This window comes from Sabethes cyaneus, chromosome 3, assembly GCF_943734655.1.
Source record: "Sabethes cyaneus chromosome 3, idSabCyanKW18_F2, whole genome shotgun sequence".
In the NCBI taxonomy this organism is placed as follows: domain Eukaryota; kingdom Metazoa; phylum Arthropoda; class Insecta; order Diptera; family Culicidae; genus Sabethes; species Sabethes cyaneus.
In genome coordinates this window covers 188,311,451-188,332,935 of record NC_071355.1, presented here as the reverse complement: position 1 = coordinate 188,332,935, position 21,485 = coordinate 188,311,451, and the positions used below count along the sequence as shown (strand labels likewise).

At 41.3% G+C, this 21,485-nt stretch overlaps 2 protein-coding genes across 2 annotated transcripts; both read left to right on the top strand.

The window, feature by feature from the left end:
* Window positions 1-234: 234 nt before the first annotated feature.
* On the top strand, window positions 235-4,545 carry LOC128742566 (transcription elongation factor S-II). Its single transcript, XM_053838966.1, has 2 exons — window positions 235-378; window positions 3,207-4,545. The coding sequence occupies exons 1-2, from the start codon at window positions 310-312 to the stop codon at window positions 4,047-4,049; spliced, it is 912 nt and encodes a 303-aa protein (XP_053694941.1). The 5' UTR covers window positions 235-309; the 3' UTR covers window positions 4,050-4,545.
* A 5,914-nt stretch (window positions 4,546-10,459) lies between these two features.
* LOC128742989 (putative defense protein Hdd11) lies at window positions 10,460-20,521 on the top strand. Its single transcript, XM_053839489.1, has 3 exons — window positions 10,460-10,577; window positions 19,481-19,829; window positions 20,117-20,521. The coding sequence occupies exons 2-3, from the start codon at window positions 19,488-19,490 to the stop codon at window positions 20,279-20,281; spliced, it is 507 nt and encodes a 168-aa protein (XP_053695464.1). The 5' UTR covers window positions 10,460-10,577; window positions 19,481-19,487; the 3' UTR covers window positions 20,282-20,521.
* Window positions 20,522-21,485: the final 964 nt, after the last annotated feature.

The window sequence follows — 21,485 nt, the reverse complement described above, 5'->3', positions numbered from 1 at the left end:
TTAACGGAGTCCTCGGAGGAATGACAAAGGCATAAGTACTTCTATCCTTCTTTCGCTAATACAACAACCAGACTAATATCAACAGCTCGAACAGCGCGACTAGTCTGTTTACTTTACGCGCGAGCCAAAACGAGACACACATACTCTTTGTTCGTTGTCTCCGTTCTACAATCAGCATTCTCGTGCGAGAGAACGTCTCTAGTGCTTTTTCCACTCGCACTTGAGAGGCGTCGAAAACGGTATCGGGAAAAAATATTGTGCTCCATTTTTCAATCGGATTTTGACCGGGAAATCCAGCTTAGAAGCACCATGAACGTGGAGGAAGAGGTACTCAAGATCCAGAAGAAGCTCGGCAAAATGACATCGTCCGACGGGACGGTAAGTAAAGGTGTAAATTTTCGGATTTTCAGCTCGCAAGATGGAACGCGCATCGTTTTTTCTCGAGTGTACAGTAATGGAAGACTGTCGGATAGCGAACCTGTCGGCCCACTGAAACTTTCGGGTGAGCACAGGAGCAACCGAACCTCGCGTACGGGAACGAGAGCATTGAGCACGGAGGAAGGAAAACAAACAGTGTGGCTGCTGCTGAGTCGAGTTGTGAGCCGACAAGCTTTTTTACGCACACATGCAAAGCAGTGAGTGGGCGTAGCGGGCGAAGTGACTGCGCTTTGTTTTTGCTGCAGTTTCTGCTTTTCTCCAAATTCGCGTTATCACAAGCATTCAGCACATAAAGAAACATGTAAAATAAGGTGGCAAGCGGCAAGTTTTTACTTGTTTACACGATATTTGAAAGCTGAATAAGTTTTAACACTGATCTATTGCACTCAAAATCAAAATTTACATTTTAACTAATCAGATTCATTCTGACCTGAGAGTTCTAACATATTTTCAACATCCACTGCGTTTCACTGCATATAGTCCATATAGTACAGCCTCGGGAGACATGTTACATAAACTATTTCGAATCACCACAGCGAATGCGTTTATTTTGTTTATAATTCATGTAACGTCTTCGATTTGAATGATTGAATGGAAACTGCTGGGCTGGGAGGTGCTGCTATAGTCAGTGCAGGATCGTTGCACTAAGTAGCCCCCGTAATTGTCCTGTACTCTAATAGCCGACTGCGAGGTCTGTCGATAAAGAAGGGTCAAGTTCTCGATAGGACGCTTATACGTTATACCCATGACTTTGCTTTGCTTTTAATAAAAACTGACCAAAACCCGGTGTAATTATCACTCTGTAAATCAAAACAAATTTAGAATGGGTATGTAAATCAAATACCTACCACAAAGTATTTTAGATTGTGCAAAAACGTTTCAATTGATTTTTTATTCAACTGAATGTAAGGCATCTTCAATTTAATTACAGCAGTCCCTCGAAAAAGCGGTGTATGGTACTGCACGCCCACTGCATTCTCTCAGTTCCCTTCCAATCAATTTAGTTGATTTTTGATAGTTAATAAGTTTATACTGAGTTGACCAAATTTACCAAAAATCTGCTCTATTGATCGATAGACATCTGAGAAATTGCTGTGGGCGTATAGCACCACTCATCACCTTATTCGAGCAATTCCTGTGGTTGAAAAAGCTATTTTTCGAAATTAGAACAGAAAATCTCTAAATATAGGTTTTGAGTTAATTATTTGATTAGCATTAGCATATGAGGTTGCCCACATCGTAGATGACTATATTATCGCATTATATACCTGGCTACGTCCGAACAATCGGCGGGGAAGTGGGTAGGAATGTTAGTGATAGCATCTACTTTTGAAAATGCAGGGAACCCATACTACTTTCATAGATGACAGGAAAACAGAAGATATGTTAGTAGAGCAAAGTAAACCATAAGGATTCAATAATAAAGTATGATTTTTGATGAAGTTGCTCAAGTTATGGTTGGAAACGAGATTATTCCCTATTCAGCGGTTGTCAAAAACTTGGGCATACTCATGGATAGCTATATGAAGTGGGATGCTCAAGTAGCAGCCGTGTGTAAGAAAGTTTATGGGTCTATGCATTCATTAATAGCACTACGTCATTACACTCCACAACCTATACGTTTACAACTAGCTAGAACTCTTATTGTTCCTTTGTTCGAATATGGTAGTGTCCTGTTTGCAAATGTATCTAACGAAAATTTCGAAAAACTCAAGTTGGCTTTTAATTCCGTCACTCGTTACGTCCATAACATTCGCCGTTTTGATCACATTTCAAGCTTCCAAAACTCATTGGTTGGGTGTACATTTGAAAATTTTCTCAACTTCCGAATATGCACTCAAACATATAAAATATTGTTTGATGGGCCAACTTATCTTTCAAACTTTTACTCATTCTCCCAATCAAATAGAACAAACAATCTTTTGCTAACCAGTTGTGTAACTGATGCTGGCAGGAAAGCCTTTCGTCACCGTAGTATCTGTCTCTGGAACCGTCTGCCGAGCGTGTGCAAAAGTGCTAGAAGCTACGCCGTCTTCAAAATATCATGTAAAACATTCCTCTCAGCAGAAAACTGATTATTATTAGAACTGATTGATTATTAGCAGAAATCACACTGTACGCAAACTTTGAAAACCATTATAAGGTTACTTGTGTTACGTGAATATGTAGTTAAATAAATAAATGTATATACCGTAGTATAAATGGAGTATACGGGCAAAAAATAGAACAATCTCACCAGCAAACCATCGAGTGAAACAATTGCCTCATTTGAGTTTCCATCAGTGCATCTAATAGCCAATAATTTATATTTTTTCTTTTGATATCCATGTGCATTATTTAAACTTGTTATGATCAAAGTTTCCATTGTACAGTAGGAGGTACTTGATGAGCTAAAACGAATCAAGTAATTAAAATAACATTAGGTTTACCTGCTACCAAGTCCTTGTCGTTCAGCCCAAAATCTTAGTTTTAAGATCAGTCAATAGAGTATCACCGGGTATGACCGCGTGGAGGCGAGGTTTTAAGTCAATTATTTGATTCTCCTATATTCTACTCGCTGAACAGAATCTTCTTTTGGAGATCAAACTGTATGCTTTTATCCTTTTTATTTCGAATTCGAAATAGAACTAGCCAGAACGGCTTTGAAATTAATTCGTGGCGATTTCTACTTGAATTACGATAGATATGGGTTACGATAAATCTTAAATGATTATCAAATAAGTCAATATTAAGTTGTCCATACGCTGATTTATATATTTTCGTTACAGGGTCAAGAGCAAGCGCTGGATTTACTCCGTGAGCTGCAACGTTTAAACATCGATCTGGATATTCTGACGAAAACCCGCATTGGGATGACCGTAAACGAGCTCCGTAAGTGCAGCAAAGACGACGAAGTGATCAGCCTAGCGAAAACCTTGATCAAGAGCTGGAAACGTTTTCTGGCTGCCACGCCACCGTCGAAGGAATCCACAAAGGAATCGTCGAAATCATCGAGCAAATCGTCTAGCAAGAGTTCTAATAAATCCGATGTTAACAACAGTGGCAAGAAGGAACTGGACAGAGAGAAGGAAGCCAAGAAACCGACGCAGACGAGTTTCCCACCACCATCCACTACCGATGCTGTACGCCTTAAGTGCCGAGAAATGCTAGCCAACGCTTTGCGAGTTGACGGTGAACCTCCGGAGGGTTGCCAAACGCCGGAAGAACTAGCCGATGAACTGGAAGATGCTATCTATCTTGAGTTCAAAAACACCGATATGAAGTACAAAAACCGAGTCCGCTCGCGCGTCGCCAATTTGAAAGATCCCAAAAATCCTAGCCTGAGAAGCAATTTCATCAGCGGGGCTATCACTGCACAGCGCCTTGCCAAAATGACTCCCGAGGAAATGGCCAGTGATGAAATGAAAACACTACGAGACCGTTTCGTAAAGGAGGCTATCAACGACGCCCAGTTGGCCACCAATCAGGGCACTAAAACAGATCTACTCAAGTGTGGCAAATGTAAGAAACGCAACTGTACTTACAATCAGCTACAAACGAGAAGCTCTGACGAACCGATGACAACGTTTGTGTTGTGCAACGAATGCGGACATCGTTGGAAGTTCTGTTAAATTGCAGTCGCGAAGTTTTCAAATCTAACTCCTTTGACTTCGAAAAGTTAAGAAACAACAGCTTCTTAGTAATGGCAACTTGCGTAACGATTGCCAAGTACATAATTGTAATATGAAACAAGAGTTTTGCCCGCCAGCTCGCTGGATTATATACTGAAACCTATTTCTGAAGGACAATTCTTTGAGTTCAACTTTAACCTTGCATATGCTGCACACACTCAAAGAACAAGTCGGACTTTGCTATCCTTTACTTGGGAACACAAAAGGATGTACACCATAAACATTACAGTTATTCAGTTTGAATGGCGATTTAATTTTAGAGAGACACCGTATTCAAATAGGTTCAATGCGTGTTGCGCTTCGAACAGCATTGGCAGATTAGTTCTGCTGGAGCTAATAACATAATTCAAATCAATAGTGGTCCATTCGACTCCAACAACCTGGAACAATTCGATAAGTAAAACTAATTTAAGCCTGCCTAGTGTGTAATGAAATAAAAGTGAAAAAAATTTAAAAGTGTGCACCCGTTTTTAACCCGAATAATGAACCATAAGTTTCAGTAAAAGAACAAATGGAACTGGACCTAATCCGATCGCTGCATTAAGCTTGGTCATAAAGAACCTGAGGCTGGATGTGCAGTATGCTAACGAGCATCCCATGCATTTTGCGCAGTATAATATCTCCATCTGTTTCGGTCCGTGGCAACTGGTCTCCAGTTCCGCGGGCACCCACACCCAGTGCTCGCCAGATCTCGCTCCATCTGGTCTTGCCACCTCGCTCGCTGTGCCCTCTTGGTCTTGTTCCTGAATTCGATGCGAAAACCATTTTTGCAGGATAGTTGTCCGGCATTCTAACAACATGTCCTGCCCAACGTATCCGTCCAACTTTAACCTGTTTCTGAATACTGGGTTCACCGCAGCGACGCGCGAACGCGTGGTTCATGCTTCGCCTCCAAACACCGTTCTCTTGCACTCCGCCAAAGATGGTTCTTAGCACCCGTCATTCGAAAACTCCGAGTGCTCATAGGTCCCCTTCTAGCAGTGTCCACGTTTCGTGCCCGTAGAGGACAACCGGTCTAATTAGCGTTTTGTACAGTGTGCACTTTGTACGGCGGCTCAGATTGTTCGACCGCAAGTGTTCGTGTAGTCCGTAGTCCGTATTGTTGTCCTCTGTTGCTAGTGAGCCAAGGTATACGAACTCGTCGACAACCTCAAACGCGTCCCCGTCTGTTACCGCGGTACTGCCTAAGCGGACCCTGTTGCGCTCGGTCCCGCTAGCCAGCATATACTTCGTTTTAGACGTATTTATCTTCAATCCAATCTTCTCTGCTTCGCGTTGTAGTTTGGTGTACTGATCTTCCACCGCCTCAAATGTTCTGCCATCCTCGTCGTCAGCAAAGCAGATAAATTGACTGGATTTATTGAAAATTGTGCCCCGCTTTTCGATCGCCGCTCGTCTTATAACACCTTCAAGCGCAGTGTTGAATAGCAAGCAGGAAAGACCATCTCCTTGTCGAAGTCCCCTGCAAGATTCGAATGGGTCCGACAATTCACCCGAAATTCTCACACAGCACTGGACCCCATCCATCGTAGCCATAAGTCAAATAAACTCAGTCGTTTTCGTCCAAAATTTTCCATAGCTCTTGTCGGTTTACGCTATCAAATGTGGCTTTGAAATCGATGAACAGGCGATGCGTGGGGATACGGAATTCGCGGCACTTCTGGAGGATCTGCCGCAGGGTGAAGATTTGGTCCGTTGTAGACCGACCCTCCATGATGCTGGCTGGCCTGGTAACTTCCCACAAATCTATTGGCTATTGGCGATAGTCGATGGAAGATGACTTGGGACAGCACTTTGAAGGCGGCATTTAGGATAGTGATCGCGCGGTACTTCTCACAATCCAGCTTATCGCCTTTTTTGTAGATAGGGCAGACAACCCCGTCTTTCCACTCCTCCGGTAGTCATTCCGTATCCCAAATCTTGACAATCAGTTGACGCAGACAGCCAGCCAACTTTTCCGGGCCGATTTTAATATGTTCCGCTCCAATGCCATCCTTTCCCGCTGCTTTGTTGCACTTTATCCGCTGGATGGCTTCTTTAACTTCCCTTATCGATGGGGGTGGTGGCACATCTTCGTTGATTACTACACCAATGTGGTCATTTCCTCCGCTAGCATGGTCTTCCGCCTGCACGCTATTCAGGTGTTCATCGTAGTGCTGCTTCCACCTTTCGATCACCGCACGGTCGTCAGTCAAGATACCTCCATCTTCATCTCTGCACAATTCAGCCCGCGGCACTAAGCCTTTGCGAGATTCGTTGAGTCTTTGATAGATCTTCTGTGTGTCGTGAAAGCGATACAGCTGCTCGAGTTCTTCGCACTCCTTCTGCTCTTGGTGACGTTTCTTCAAACCATTCGTTACGTCGATTTGGTGCCACTCGGCCTAGGACGTTTTTCGCTACGCTGTTAATCGCTGCTAAAACCATCATATCATTCGCTTCTAATCAACTTACAGCGAACGAAATATGAGTGGCAGCAAATTTGGATTTGCCGGCTCACGTCACTCGCCTCGCAAAGAAAGTCGCCCCTTACGCAAAGTGGCCCCTTACGACATCGTTGTCAGCACCCCAGAGCCAGGGTGGCTCGTGTTGTTTGAAGCAGTCATCTCCATTCAACTCGATTTTAGAATACTCGTCGCCAATTTCCCAGTCGTCTCAGAAGTCGCAAATCACTGTCGACTTGGTCGAGCCATCTTATACGTCGAGCACCCCTGTTCCTGGTGCCGATGCCGATTATTAAAGAGAACTGTTTTCGTCGTACTGTCGTCCGGTATCCTTACGACGTGTCCGGCTCTCCGTAGCCTATCGACTTTCGCCAGTTGTACGATGAGACCCTTTCGAAGCAGTGCTTGTAGTTTGTGACTTATGCTCCTCCGCCACTTACCGCTTTCGGCTTGTAGTCTGCCCAATATCGTCCAGCTTCAAGTTCATGAAGAACTACCTGTCTGATAAGGGTTTTGTACATTGTCAGCTTCGTACGGCACCGTATGCTTCTAAATCATAACGTTTTGCTAAGGACAAAGCTTAATCCTCCTAGATTCCGCTTACAGTCTGGCGTAGATTGCCGTCGTAAAGTTTCTGGCTATGGTATGAAAGTCGGCTGCAAATCCTAAAAGTTGCCCGACCGAAGGAACAATTTTTGCTTATTAAACGTTTGACCGATAACTTTTATTCAGCACATGCTGTATAGCTGCTTTCAATGTCTAAACATGTCTAAACACCTCTGTTCAATGCTTGTACAGCTAGTTTTGGAGCATTTAAACAGCACAGCGCTGGAAGATGCATTTGGAACAGTCTAAGAGCAATGGACCGGCATAAAGAACGTCTTCATCACGAACTAACTGGCGAGGCATCACATTGCTCTGTATTACTCTCAAAGTACTCTGTAAGGTAATCCTCAACCGGTTCCAGGAGAAGATCGACGCTACTCTCCGGCGGCAGCAAGCTGGATTCCGTGCTGGCCGATCATGTGTAGACCATATCACAACGCTCCACATTATATTGGAGCAGATCAACGAATTCCAGGACTCTCTTCTGCTGGTGTTCGTTGACGTCGAAAAGGCGTTCGACCGACCCAACCACGAAAACATCTGGGCGTACTTAGGCGTAAAGGAGTTCCGGATAAACTAGTCCATCTCATCGAGGCTCAGTACGAGGCGTTCTCGTGCAAGGTTTTGCACGACGGCGTCTTGTCCAACCCCATAAGGGTTACTGCTGGCGTAAGACAGGGCTGCATTTTATCACCGCTTCTGTTTCTCATCGTTATGGATGAGATATTAGTTGGAGCAATTGACAGTAGACCAAATCGAGGATTGCCTTGGAATCCTCTAACGAAGGAGAAGTTAAATGACCTCGACCTAGTCGACGACATTGTCTTGCTCGCACAACGCCGAAACGATATTGCAGAGCAAGTTAGATGACCTCTCCGAGAGCTCCTAGGCAGCAGGTCTCACAGTCAATGTAGCGAAAACTAAGTCTATGGTAGTGAACACTCACAATTCCACCAACCTCACAGTAGGAGGACAACAAGTTGAGCAGGTAGACGCCTAAGTCTATGGCAGTGAACACTGACAATTCCACCAACTTCACAGTAGCAGGACAACAAGTTGAGCAGGTAGACGCCTTTCAATATCTTGGTAGCCAGACAACGCCCGATGGTGGTAGCAAGACTGATATAGCCACACGGATCAGGAAGGCCACCCCTGATCTGGCAGGTCTGCGAAACATTTGGCGTTCAAACCAGATCACTCTACACGTACGAAAACCCGAATCTTTAATTCAAACGTTAAATCCATACTGCTGTATGCCTGCGAAACGTGGTGCGTCTCAGCGGAGACAACGCAAAAACTGCAGGTATTCATTAACCGGTGCCTGCGATACATCATTTGTGCCTGGTGGCCTGATAACTGGATATCCAATGAGGAACTCCTTCGTCGGTGTCATCAACGGCCACAGAAATCCGTGAACGTATGTGGAAGAGGATCGGACACACCTTGAGGAAAGGAGCGAACGAGGTTTGCAGAGAAGCACTCGACTGGAATCGGCAAGGACAGCGTAGAAGAGGCAGACCTAGAGGCTCATGGCGACGCAGCCTAGCCAACGACATCCGGGCTGTAGACGAGAACCTGTCCTGGCGACAGGTAAAAACCATGGCGGGAAACCGTCAGCAGTGGAGATCTCTGATTTCATCCCCTTGTTCTGCCGGACCGGCGGACATGGACACATAAGTAAGTAAAAACAATTCTAACGACGTCAACTCACTGACTTGCTGACTGGCTGTTTCTCAGAGATGACCAAAGCGATTTATACGCTATTAGACTTTAAAAGGTAATATAGCCTCATAGATCACTATTGATTAGTTTTTTGATTGGATTTGTAATTTGAAAGTTATAAGTAATCGTGCACAACACATTAAAATTTACAATAATTTTCAATGATTTTAACCAAGCTAATTTATCGAGTTTTAATTATTTTAATGGGGTCAGTCCCGGTGTAGTGGTTAGCATTCACGCCTCTCACGCCGAGGACACGGGTTCAAATCCCAACCCCGCAGAAGTCAGCGAATGACCCAAGCTGTTGAAGTGACAATAATATAACAAAAACAAATATTTTAATATTGAACGAGAGCTTTTAATATTGCGAATACATATGCAAAATTTCATAAGAATTGGTTTTGACGATCAAAAGATAATTAATAAAAATTTGATAAATTTTGTTCTATAAAACTTGATTGATATGAATCAAATAGAATTGCATTACAAAAAATTATGCATAGTTCAATGTCACCAAAAAAAACTATAAATTCTAGCTATGTATATATAAACCCCTTACAACTTACTTCGCCTTTTACATGCTCAAATCAATAACAACTTAATCATTTAATCAGCAATTTCATGAAGGATGTATCAAAATTTAAAAATACCCTGGTTTTGTTCAAATTTTGTAAATTTCTTATTTTCAGAAAAATTTTGATCTGTACTTTTTCATTTGGTGTTTGAGGTGCCCCTTTCTGAGTTAGAGTAGCTCCAAAAATCGTCGTTTTGCTAATCTTTATTTTTACGACTGAACCGATTTTCATTATGTTGATATCAAATTGAAGGATTTATAATTCTCAACATTTATTATCTGTCAGTAGAAGTGACATGAACCTATGATACTAACACATTAACCAAAAGTTGAAATGTGTTCCAAAGACGTGTCGATTTTTATCTCAAATGATAAGTACGATGGTATAACAAAGGTTCCTTGCACCACCAGGTTGATTAAATTGGGTTTTTTAGAATACTATTACCGTTGTCACCCTACTGACAGCAAAGTATAGGTATTTAAAGGGCAAAACTATACTGCGTTATCCCACGCGTGAATAAAACTCTCGCGATCATCTCTGATTGCTGGAGAAACGACAGCCTCCGAGAGAATGACGATTCGATAATGCTCGTAATCGAGTGAATATAACTGGGCTGGGGGCTCGAAATATAACCAGTAATGCCAGATTTTCGAAGTTGACCGAATTCTTCACAGCTCTTGATTTTTTATAAATTTATGAACAACCATATTTTAATTTGCTAAGTATGAAGCAGGTGTAAGGATTAGCATTACCTCGTGACAATTTTTTTGTCCATTACGCGTTGCATGTTTTATTTTTTAACATATTGTCAATTAAATTATTTAAAAATTTAAAATATCGTAAACGATATTCGCATGACTGCACAACCTTTAAATCATTTCTGCTAGAGCAAGCTGGCACCCGGGGCTCAGCTAGCGAGCGAGGGTGCAATTTGGCGCGCGAGTCGATGCTGGAGTTGGAGCCAACAAAAGCTGCCGACCGGTAAGCACATGGCTCAAAGCTGTTTGTGAGTTCGATTCGAGAGGATCAATTCAGCCCAGGGTGTCCCGCCGCCAGTTTTGTCGTCCAGTTGAATTAGTTGACAAAAGTTTTCATCTACTACTAATCAGTGTGAAACAACAACGGTGAGTTCCACTTGCAACAGATATGTTAACTTAATTAGTGATATTATCTAGGTTAAGCAACCGAGGCTTTGTTTTATTTTTGGCAAAAATGTGATTTGGTGTTACTCTTAAGAGTCTATGAAAAAGAAGAGGTACCGTTAAAGTGATGTGAGACAAGCTTGGGAAAAATAATGGAGTAAAAATGATTAATAAATGACTTATTCTAATTACCTTCCACAAATTAAAATGCTTTTAATTGTTTTGAACTTTTAGGGATAATCAGATTAAAGCATTTTAATAATCAGTCTACTGTGCTATCGAGAAATAACAAATACCCATGACAAAACGGTTGTGCTACAGCAAGCCAACTAATAGATATAATCAATATTTATGTGCACGATACTAATAAGTTGCGCCATATATGAAAGAATTGTTTCAAAAGTTTTTTGGAAAAGTAAGCAACTTTGTCTTAATGTTTGGTGATTCTAAAAACGCCAGAATTAATGAAACGCGACTATCGGTTGCCATTTTGTATCCACAATATTTGCCTAAACTTTTTGCTGAGCAACTTAGGACAACAATGGAACCACAAAAGGTAATTTTTCTCTGCTCTATTAACTTTTTCTGTGAAATCGTTATAGGTTAAAGATATATCTTTCACAAACACGCGTTTTTCATTTGGTTTTCATACACTTTTTTAGTATTGTTACCCGAAATTTACTGATTTAAATGTTTTATGACATTTGCATTGAGTTTAGAAATGGTATAAATTACAATCGTTTATTACAAACGGTTACTTACGTTAAAGGTACTTTATTCTTTGTTTTTCTAGTGAAATTGGTTACTCATTATCATTGATTTAGCTCTTAACAAGAGAGATACTATCTAACCAAGAATACCTTTCAATTCAAGTAAATAGCAAAAATGAACACTTTCAAATGTTCTGAAATAGTCTGTGAATATAATCAATAAATCATTGGTAATATAATTGGCTTTGGGTTTTGAATACTGTCCTAGTTTTACGACCGAATAATAAAGCTTGTGTTATTCGATTATAATTATTTAACTACAAGAGTGAATAAAGTCGAATTATGCAATTTGCGCTTAAATTTTGCTTTATGATGGCAGTTGAAGCAACGAGTAAAACTCGAGCAATAATATTGAATTGCGATTGTACCAATCAAACATAACCTACTGAATATTAATGGAAAACTGGGTAAACAATAATTATAGGCATTAAATGTCCACCACTATTGAACCGTATAAGCTTATCAAGTTTATACAAATAGCAAAGCAGCATCACGAAAGCTATATTCTCGTTTGTGCAAACTAATTCTGATAACAATCTCCTTGTTACCTAGGGGTTCTAACAAAGGCTTAAAGGCTCCAACCGATTTAAAATGGTGATTTAACAGAACCAGTTGTACATCTGAACGGAAATGCTAGTGTTGCACGGTTTCTAACGTGATCGTGCAAATGGCAATAATGCAACTAAATGGTCGAGCTACCTTTTTTGCCGCCTCCGGCCGTCTGCCTTCGTCGCGATCGAATGAGAAAATAGGTTCCGCGTTTGTTTCACGATCTCTGTCAACCCGTTGATTGTAGCCGACTGTCAGCGTTGGCTGTATCTCACAAGGTCTTTAGGGGAAATAATCATACGATTGCTTTATTTTATTGTGATGTTAGAATAAAAGAGCTGGTTTAATAGCCGTTATAAAATGAATCAACAACAACTAACATATAAGCATTTTTACTGACTTAGAAGTAAACTCGTGTACCTATTCTAAGGAAACAGTTGTTGAGTAATACATTCGATTGACTAGATTATGAAATCCCAGTTCTCGCTTTCTTTGTTCACAACTTTATTCTCACCGATCCCAGGTAAATCGGGCAATTAAGTTGAAAGTGAAACGTAAATAAAGCAATCGACAAAACAAATCTTGTTTTTATGAAACACACTTATTTAAGATCTCCTTTAGAAACACTTGACCTTCAAAACTGTCTTTGAACGTGTGAGGTCGTGTGATTCCCGTAACTTAATAGACCTCTGCAAAATCATTTTATTAGTACCATTTTTTTGTCAAAAAAAACCTGTTCTAGAGCCGGTTATTCGCATGCACCACCTTCATTCGAATTTCCTAATGTCGGTACCGAAAGAAGTTTCCCCATACTTTTTTGCAGATCACCAATGACAAAGCGTTTCTCACTTGCCTCACATGCCCAAAGCCTTTCAATCACAATGACTAATCCTTCCTGTATTATTTCCCCAAACTACCACAAAAAAAAACTATCGGTTAGTGACCGCACTCCTAGCCGAAATAGAAGTTTGCAAATCATATTTTTTACCTATCAATTTCTAGGCGATTATTAATGAATTACAGGTTTTTGTAACTTGTTCGTTACCAGCAGTTCCTCAGATTTACACTATTATTCATGCCAAACAGGTTTCCCGCACACCTGCCGAGTATTCTAATTCGATTTAAATGCTGTTTCAGCCACCCAATCGACCCTTCCATCACATTAGCGGAGCCGGGGAGACCGGCCCACAGTCTAACGCCTTTTGTTTCTGTGTTTTTTTTACATTAGATTGCTAATTAAAGCAAGAGACGTTTTGCAGCGTCAGGTAGGCTACATGCATTCACTTCACTCTCGATACGCGGACGCGTCTCTTTTGCATCTGATTAATTGACGGCTCATTATGCATGCGACGGCAACATTGACCCAAAAGCGATTTTTATAACAACTTGTTCTGCCAGCAACTTCCATATTCATATGATACACGCCACGAACTGTGGTAGCTGTTAGATATAGGTAGATCCAACAGTGATCAGCTGGCGGTCAGTTGCATAAAATATGCACCCTCTCCTCTTCATGCTATCCGTCAGCCCACGGGGTTCGTCGCTTGGTGGGAATTATTGTAATCGCCATCCGCACGCGGCAAGCGACAAAAAAAGCCGCCTCTGGTGGTGATAGATTGCACATCAAAAGATAACGCAAATAGAATTCATGAATATCATCGCGTCTTGGACGTTCCAATTCTGAGTCAATAGATTTCTGTTAATGCCTTGAATTGACAGCTTATTGGCCATACAGGAATAACTAATGAGCCGAAAGCGTTGATCGTGGAACTGGACGAGACGAATTTTGTGCCAACTTGATCACTGAGATTTGCGACTACGTCTGACCGAACAAGAATTATCTGAGGACCAGTTGAAATAAAACCGACTTTTTGCCTTTCCAAAATCAGCCAGCCAAATCGCCAATTCAGTTGAATATATTTACACAATAAAATTTACACATTTCACACTATAAATATACAGTGAAGGGCCTGAGGGAGTCATTTGACCCTTGCTGTTTCGGTTCATTTTCACAGCGTTATAATACTATTCCGCTTAACTACTTATTAGAAAATATATTTAAAATATGATGCAAAGTTTGCTGCTCTACTACTTCTCTTTTTATCGAGAAAAATAGTAACACTAATCTATCGACAGTCACGGTACCTAGTTCCCGTCTGCTAGCGAAAAATATTCGTAGAGTGCGTTAGTATTTAGTTTGGTAATTAAATCAAAACAGTAACAAATGTTGATTCATCTACTAAACCATTCAGTCCTTTATTTAACATCCTGCCTTCGATAGCTTAAAGATTTTAACGAGCAAAAATCATTTAAATAATCAATGTCACTAATCAAAACAGAGACTTTGGTTTCAACCAATAATAACGTACTCACTTTATTTTACTTTATTGGCGACGGTTCGCCAATGAATTCGGCAGTGCTGTCGATCCTGGGCTGCCGTTCTCAATCCTCTCGAACACAAGCTGACCGTGCGTCGTTCTCGATTGCGTATCGTATATCCATCGGGTGCGGGGTCTGCCCCGAAGTCTACGGCCTCTTCTGATTCTCTGTTGAAAATAGCTTTGGCTACTCTTTCGTCGGGCACTCTGACGACGTGCCCAGTCCACCGTAGCCTGCCACATTGCACTACGTTCACTATATCAGGATATTTGTATACTCTGTATTGTGCAAATTGCAAGCTACGGGACTTCAACTGGCTACGTAATTTGTAGAAAGCGCGATTCGCAGCGACAATTCGTCGTTCCACTTCGTGACTTACCTCGTTATCACATGTTACGAGCGTACCAAGGTGTATGAATTCCTCTACTACTTCATATCGTTCCCCATCCAGCTTCACCTCGGGACCAACACCGTTTGGACTCACACGTTTCCTTTCGTGGGTCAGTCCCAATTTCGCTGCTTCCCGTTCAAAAGGCCTAAAGGCCTCTTCCACTGCTCTACTGGTGATTCCGATGCTGTCGATGTCATCCGTAAAACGAAGAAACATGAGAGATTTCGAGATAATGGTCCCGTTCCTTTCCATGTTTGCTCTTCTTATTGCACCTTTCAAGGCAATGCACAATGGCAAAACGAGCTGGTAATCCCAAGAATTAGACGCCGCTGCTGGTTTGGAATCTTACAAGATACCTATTCCTATGTAAAAAATGCAGGAAATCGATTGGTGATGGTTTCATCCCGCGCAGACTTCGGGAAGTGGTCCATTTTGCCCTATTTTCCCCAAAAATCATGTTAAAAGCTAATTAAACAGTATAGAAACTTATTTGCCGCCCGTGAAATAATCCCAAATAGCTTCCAAACGTTGTCAAAATATCAGAAGAATCATATCCTATCCATTCCGTACTGTGCGAAATGCAAGAATAGTCCATTTTCCCCAATACACCCCTACATACATAGTGAAACCTAATTAGAACGACCAAAACTAATTCAAAGACAGAAGAATAAACATGTGTGTGGGAGGGTATAATAGGGCAAAATGGACCACTTCCCGAAGTCTGCGCAGGATGAAACCACTACTAATCGATTTCCTGCATTTTTTTACATAGGAATAGGTATCTTGTGATATTCTAAACCAGCGGCTTCTAATTCTCTGGATTACGAGCTCGTTTTTTGCCATTGGGCAATGTCGAATAACAGTTTAGAGAGTGTTTGCTTTAGTCTGCGCAGTCTGTACTCGCGTTTGTTAGACGGTAGGTTCTTTTTTCCGCAGCTCTAGTCTCTCCACAGCTTTCTCTGTTTTGACGCGTAGCTGCAGTGAGCATGCGATTCCTGGCTTGATTATTCTCATCTATCACTCTCTGGTATTCGGCATCAGCATAGCTGTTACGCTGTCTTTCACGCATCGTACCTAGCACCTCTCCCGTAGTTGTTTCAATGACATCCTGGATGTTCCTCCTAAGCCCACTTATATCTTCCCTTTCTTCTTACTGTTCTGCGATACGTTCATCAACCTATCTGGTGTATTCCACTGCCACGCCATCTGCCGTCAGCCGCTGGATGTTGAAACGTAGCGTTCTCTCAGTGCGAGAATTCGCGGCGTTCGACAACCTAACGCGAATCTTACACACGACGAGATAGTAATCAGAGTCGGTATTTGGTCCCTGCAAAGACCGTACATCGATGACATCCGAAAAGTGTCGACCTTCAACCAAGACATGATCGATCTGAGAACTAGAGTCCGCATTTGGAAGCCTCCAGATGTGTTTCCAAATATTCAGACGTGGAAAGTAGAGGCTATCAGATGGCCGCGGCGAAATTTATGAGCCTCAGACCGATATCGTTGGTCGACAGATTAAGGCTTTGTCTTCCAATGACAAGACGAAAAAATTCCTCCCTCCCGATCTGCAAATTTGCATCTCCGATAATGATTTTCAAGTCATGTTTTGGGCACTCTCTATAGGTCCTCTCGAGTCTATCGTAGAGCTTTTCCTTAGCATCATCGTTTTTGTCATTTGTTAATGCGTAACTGTTGATTAGGCTCTAGTTGAAGAACTTGTCCCTAATTCTCAACACACATATACGGTTATCTACGGGTTTCCACCGGATAACTCGTCGCTTTTGCTTTCCCAACACTACGTAACCGACTTCATATCCTGCCTTTCTACCGCCACTGTAGCAGATATGGTACTTTAAAGAAGCGCTTACAATATGGTCTACTGCACGGAACTCCCTTTCTCCGGAATTTGGCCATCGAACTTCCTGAATAGCAGCGATCTCCATTCTGAGTCGATGTAGCACTTGAACAAATAAACCAGCTCGTGCCTGTTCATGGCGAGACATTCTGACATTCCAGATACCAATTTTTCCTATCGTTATACCTACTTACTACGTAGCCGGCCCACTGGCGTCTGAAGTGTTTCAATCGTTTCACAATATCCACATCTTTGGATACCTGATATATTGAAATATTTCTTGATACACGTGCGCCACAGTTCTTCTAATTTGGCGCCAAAAATTGATCGCAGGATCTTACGCTCAAAAACGCCAGGAGTTCGATGGTCACTCAAGTCCACGCTTCGTGGCCATAGAGTACCACCGAGAGAATTAGCATCTTATAAGTGCGAGTTTCGTACGCTGGCTACGGGAATTCAGCTGGCTACGTAATCCGTAGAAGGCCGAATTGGCAGCCGCCATCCACCTTTTTACTTCACGGCTCACATCGTTGTCGCATTTCACTAACGTACCAAGGTAAACAAATTCGTCAATCACTTCAACAGTATCTCCATCTATTACCACTGCAGCTCTAATATGTGAAGGGCTATTACGCTCTCTACCAGCCTCCATCTACTTTGTTTTGGTAAAACTTATGATCTTCGCAGCTTCCTCCTTAAGATGCATATGCGCCTCTTTCACGACTCTACGATTAACACCGATGATATCGATGTCGTCAGCAAAGCCTAGAAGCATATGAGCATATTCGTGATGATGGTACCACTTCTCCGCACGTCTGCCGTTCGAACAGCACCTTCCGAATCAACGTTTAACAACAAATTTGACAATCTGTCTCCTTGCTTCTACCATGTAATGTCACAAACGAGTCCGATGTCTCACTAGCTATTCTAACGCTTGATTTTGAACCACCAAGGATAGCACGTATCAGCCTAATCAGTTGAAAAACCATGTTCAAGCATAATTCGTCACAGCTCATTTCATTTAACTGAATCGTACGCCGATTTGAAATATTAAAACAAAACATTGAGTCTGCAAGTTGAATTCTCGGAATATATGGAGGATTTATCCTGAGGTGGTCCGTCGTGGAGCGTCTCTCTCGAAAACTGCACTGGGGTTCGTCAACAAAGCTTTGCAAAGGTTTCCTGTAAGGGCCTCAGTCTATGTAGCAGGATTCAGGAAAGAATACCGAATACTTCGACCAAAAAACGACCAATAAGGTTTTTGTAACAAACCCGAGACAGAAAAAACGCATATTTTAAATATAAATTATTGAAAACTTTTAAAATAGTGAATTATATCTTGAATATTAAAATCAAAATTGTTCACAAGTTTTTTGTTATCAAGATTTGGTGCATATTTTTTAAGAACGACTAGGGAATGTAGTTGTACATAATTAGCAAGACGTTTTTATGACACAAATTTTTGATACAGCGATTTCCATTAATTTTAAAGTTTTCATACACTTTAAAAAAAAATTAAAATCGGTTTAAACAACGTATTTGCCAACCAAAAGAGAAAACACATTTGCCAGCGAATGTCAAACCTTTCTTTTGGCGCATAATTTGCAATGCATTCAACATTGGCCTCTAGTTTTACTCTCCAACTGCAGACCTTGACGTGCTGATTGACCGCAACCGGCCGATTTTATACTACACACACTTGATTAGAAAATCAAGCTCACTGCAGCTCACTTGCTGTGACAGGCTCAGTGAATCAGGCAAGCAAGAACTACTCATTTATCCACATGCATTTCTGCAATAATCTGGGACAACTGACGCCAAGGTTACCATGTTTGCCGGTGCGGTGGTAACAAGGAGGTTGATTTATGGTTCAGATATTAGCGATTGTATATGCTATGCCTCGCAAAACTGGAAATTCGAAACAATTTTAAATTGATATGGACCTTTTTTTCTTATTTATTGTTAAATGAGGTTTTTATATAAACCATGGTCATGGCAATATATTATGATATTTTTTAAAATGTACTTTCGAGTTTAGGAAGTTGATTTAATAATGCAAAATTTAAAATTTCATAAGTTGTTGTTGGGAAAATAGGAGAACTTGAATTTTAAAATAATGTTTCCGATCCGTTAATTATATCCATGTGCAAAATTTCATGCAAATTGTGGAGCCCTTCGGCCTTTGAAAAATGCCCCTTAAAAGGAGTTCTTGAATGTACTTTACATTCAAAATGTTCTGATTTTGATTCTAGAAATAATTTCAACTAAAAAATATTCGCAAGAATACAATACTGGCTTTTGTGTACTTAACTATAGATAAAATTGTTAAATAGTTTCGATCTAACGTTATTAGTGAAGTCCATATAGTGAAGCTAAATCAGTAACAATTTGTGTAGTGAGAGATTATAACAGGAGCTGAGTGAGCGTTTACGTTAATGCCTATAATTGTTGTACCTACCACAGGTTTTCCAGTAATTCTAATTACAAGAAAAGGAAAGTTAGTGATCGGTAATTAGCGAAAGCTTCGCTAAACTGAGTTTAACGATAAGCGTATGGTGATCAGCCTTTCGAAATGACATTCCATTAATCAGCTTAATCATAGTAGTAGTTGAGCCAGCTACTGATGGTTAAATAAAATAAGCGAATATCAGGACACTGGTCTGAATTACCGGATAGAATACTGATAAACGGGTATGCTGAAAATAATTATTCCTATCTGTATATAATGCATGCTTAACGTTAAAATCCAAGTCACTAATAGTGCAAGCTACCTAAGATACGATATATAGGGCTCATTAGATCAGTTAATTACCTATATGAGGCCAACCAGAAAACAAAACTAACTAACGATTTATACCTAAAGATTTATGATCTTTTAAATGCAATAATTAGGAGAATCACATTTTAACGTTAACGCCATTTTAATCTCTTTTTTTAGATACACAATGGCATACCGATTCGTTTTCATCTCACTCGCCATGGCTGCGCTGTGCGCGGTTCCCGTTCTGTCCTTTTCGGCTGGCGCACCAGCCGATGCTTGCGGTGACATGATTCCTCAGCACCACACCGACCCGCAGTCATCAGCAGCGCCGTACAAAATTCTTCTGGAAAAGAAACAAATCAAATCCGGCGAAGCGGTCACCGTCACCGTGCAAGGAAACAGCGCCAAAGACACGATCAAGGGATTGCTCTGCCAGGCTCGCGTTGGCGAAACGCCAGTTGGCTCGTTCGATGTCGCTCCGGACAACAAATATATTCAGACTCTAAACTGCGGCAAATCGAATAAGGTAATACGGCAATACTACTAGCTTTAGATTAGCACTGATTTCCGTAAGTCATCAAGTGAACGTATCAGGAATAAATATAGTAACACCGCAATGTGTCGTGACATGTCTTCTAAACATTTAGAATAAAATTAGCCACCATAGTCAGGAACTGTAAATTACGACACGAGTAAGTGCATAATATTTCGCTATCGATGATGGAAGTTGGAAGGAAGGAATGTAGCTTTACTAATGAAAACTTTGTTTTTATACACATCTTAATCGCCCCAACCCTTATTCTTCACTTGCAGTCGGCTGTTACTCACAAGAAAATCGCCACCCCGCCGAAGAGCATCTCCTTCAATTGGGTAGCCCCGAAAGGACTCAGCGAGAATGTCCGGATGACCTGTACCATTGCCCTGAACGGTGGTGTTTTCTGGGTCAAGGAGCAGTCGTCCGCCCTTAAGGTCAACTAAGTTCAATTAGAGATGACACACTCGTTCGATAGGATTAGATACAAGAACTTTATGTTTGAATTTTACGATGCTTGGCATTGATTGCAAGTTACCAGTCCACAGAAGGTGCTGTTCGAAACAGACAGATTGTATTTAGACTATGTTTATTATTTGCGAAAGCATTTTAAATTTGTCCAGACAGTTTTCTAAAAGAAATGTTAATTACTGCATGACAATAAAGATTGATTCATATGTATACAAATTATAATGTATTACTACTTGGCTGTTTTTGGATCCATTAAAATAACAGAGAACAGATGTACAAACTGAGGACCTCTTACTGTGGAAAACATGTATTTCTACGATCGTTTCCGCGGTAGAAGGCTTCATTCACTTCACATCGGTCCCCATCGAAGTTTACTTCAGCACCATAACCAGGTATCAGGTATCAGCATCTTTGGTTCCAGCCTACCTCAAAGTACACTGATATAGTTTGGCAGATTTGATGATAATCCCTAACCGCGCGGATTCCTAGAGTAATGAGAAAATTTACCCTGCTTATTTTGCTTTACTTTAGTACCTATACCGAACGAATAATGGTCCCCCAGTGCTGTCGGTTCTGGATTGCCGTTCTCCAATCTCATTGAACACTAGCTGGACGTATATTGTCCTCGACAGTACACATCTATCAGGTGCGGGATCTGCCTCGGAGTCTACTACAGTACCTTCACTATTTTAGCATATTTGTATATGTACTTGATAAAGCTTGTGGCGCGCTACACTCTAGTTTCCATTTCGTCACCAAGTATTGATCGCAGAATTTCACGCTCTAAAACCCAAAGCACTCAGATGTTTTCAGCGTCCACAAAGGTCTCCTCCACTATTGTACGGTTGAATCCAATGATCTTTGCGTCATTCGCAATACAAAGAAGCATGCAAGATTTCGTGGTTATTGTCCCGTTTTATTCCACATTTGCTATTCGAATTGCGCCTTCCAAGGTAGCAATAAATAGCAGGCTAGAGAGCGCATACCCTTACTTCAGTTTATCCAACAACGTCATGAAAGAGGCTGAAGTATCACCTGTTAGTTTGATTTTGATCCATCCAGCGTGACATGAATCAGTTTAACTAGTTTCGTCTGAAAATCATGTTCTAGCATTATCTGCCACAGCGCATGTTGATTGACTGAATCGTAGGCGGCCTTGAAGTCCAGATGATGAGCCTG

What these genes read in the sequence shown, in the direction of transcription:
- LOC128742566 (XM_053838966.1), top strand. Translation starts at nt 310, where the DNA reads ATGAACGTGGAGGAAGAGGTACTCAAGATCCAGAAGAAGCTCGGCAAA. An exon ending in TGACATCGTCCGACGGGACG is followed by an intron (nt 379 to 3,206) that starts GTAAGTAAAGGT and finishes TTTTCGTTACAG; the next exon opens with GGTCAAGAGCAAGCGCTGGA.
- LOC128742989 (XM_053839489.1), top strand. Translation starts at nt 19,488, where the DNA reads ATGGCATACCGATTCGTTTTCATCTCACTCGCCATGGCTGCGCTGTGC. An exon ending in ACTGCGGCAAATCGAATAAG is followed by an intron (nt 19,830 to 20,116) that starts GTAATACGGCAA and finishes CTTCACTTGCAG; the next exon opens with TCGGCTGTTACTCACAAGAA.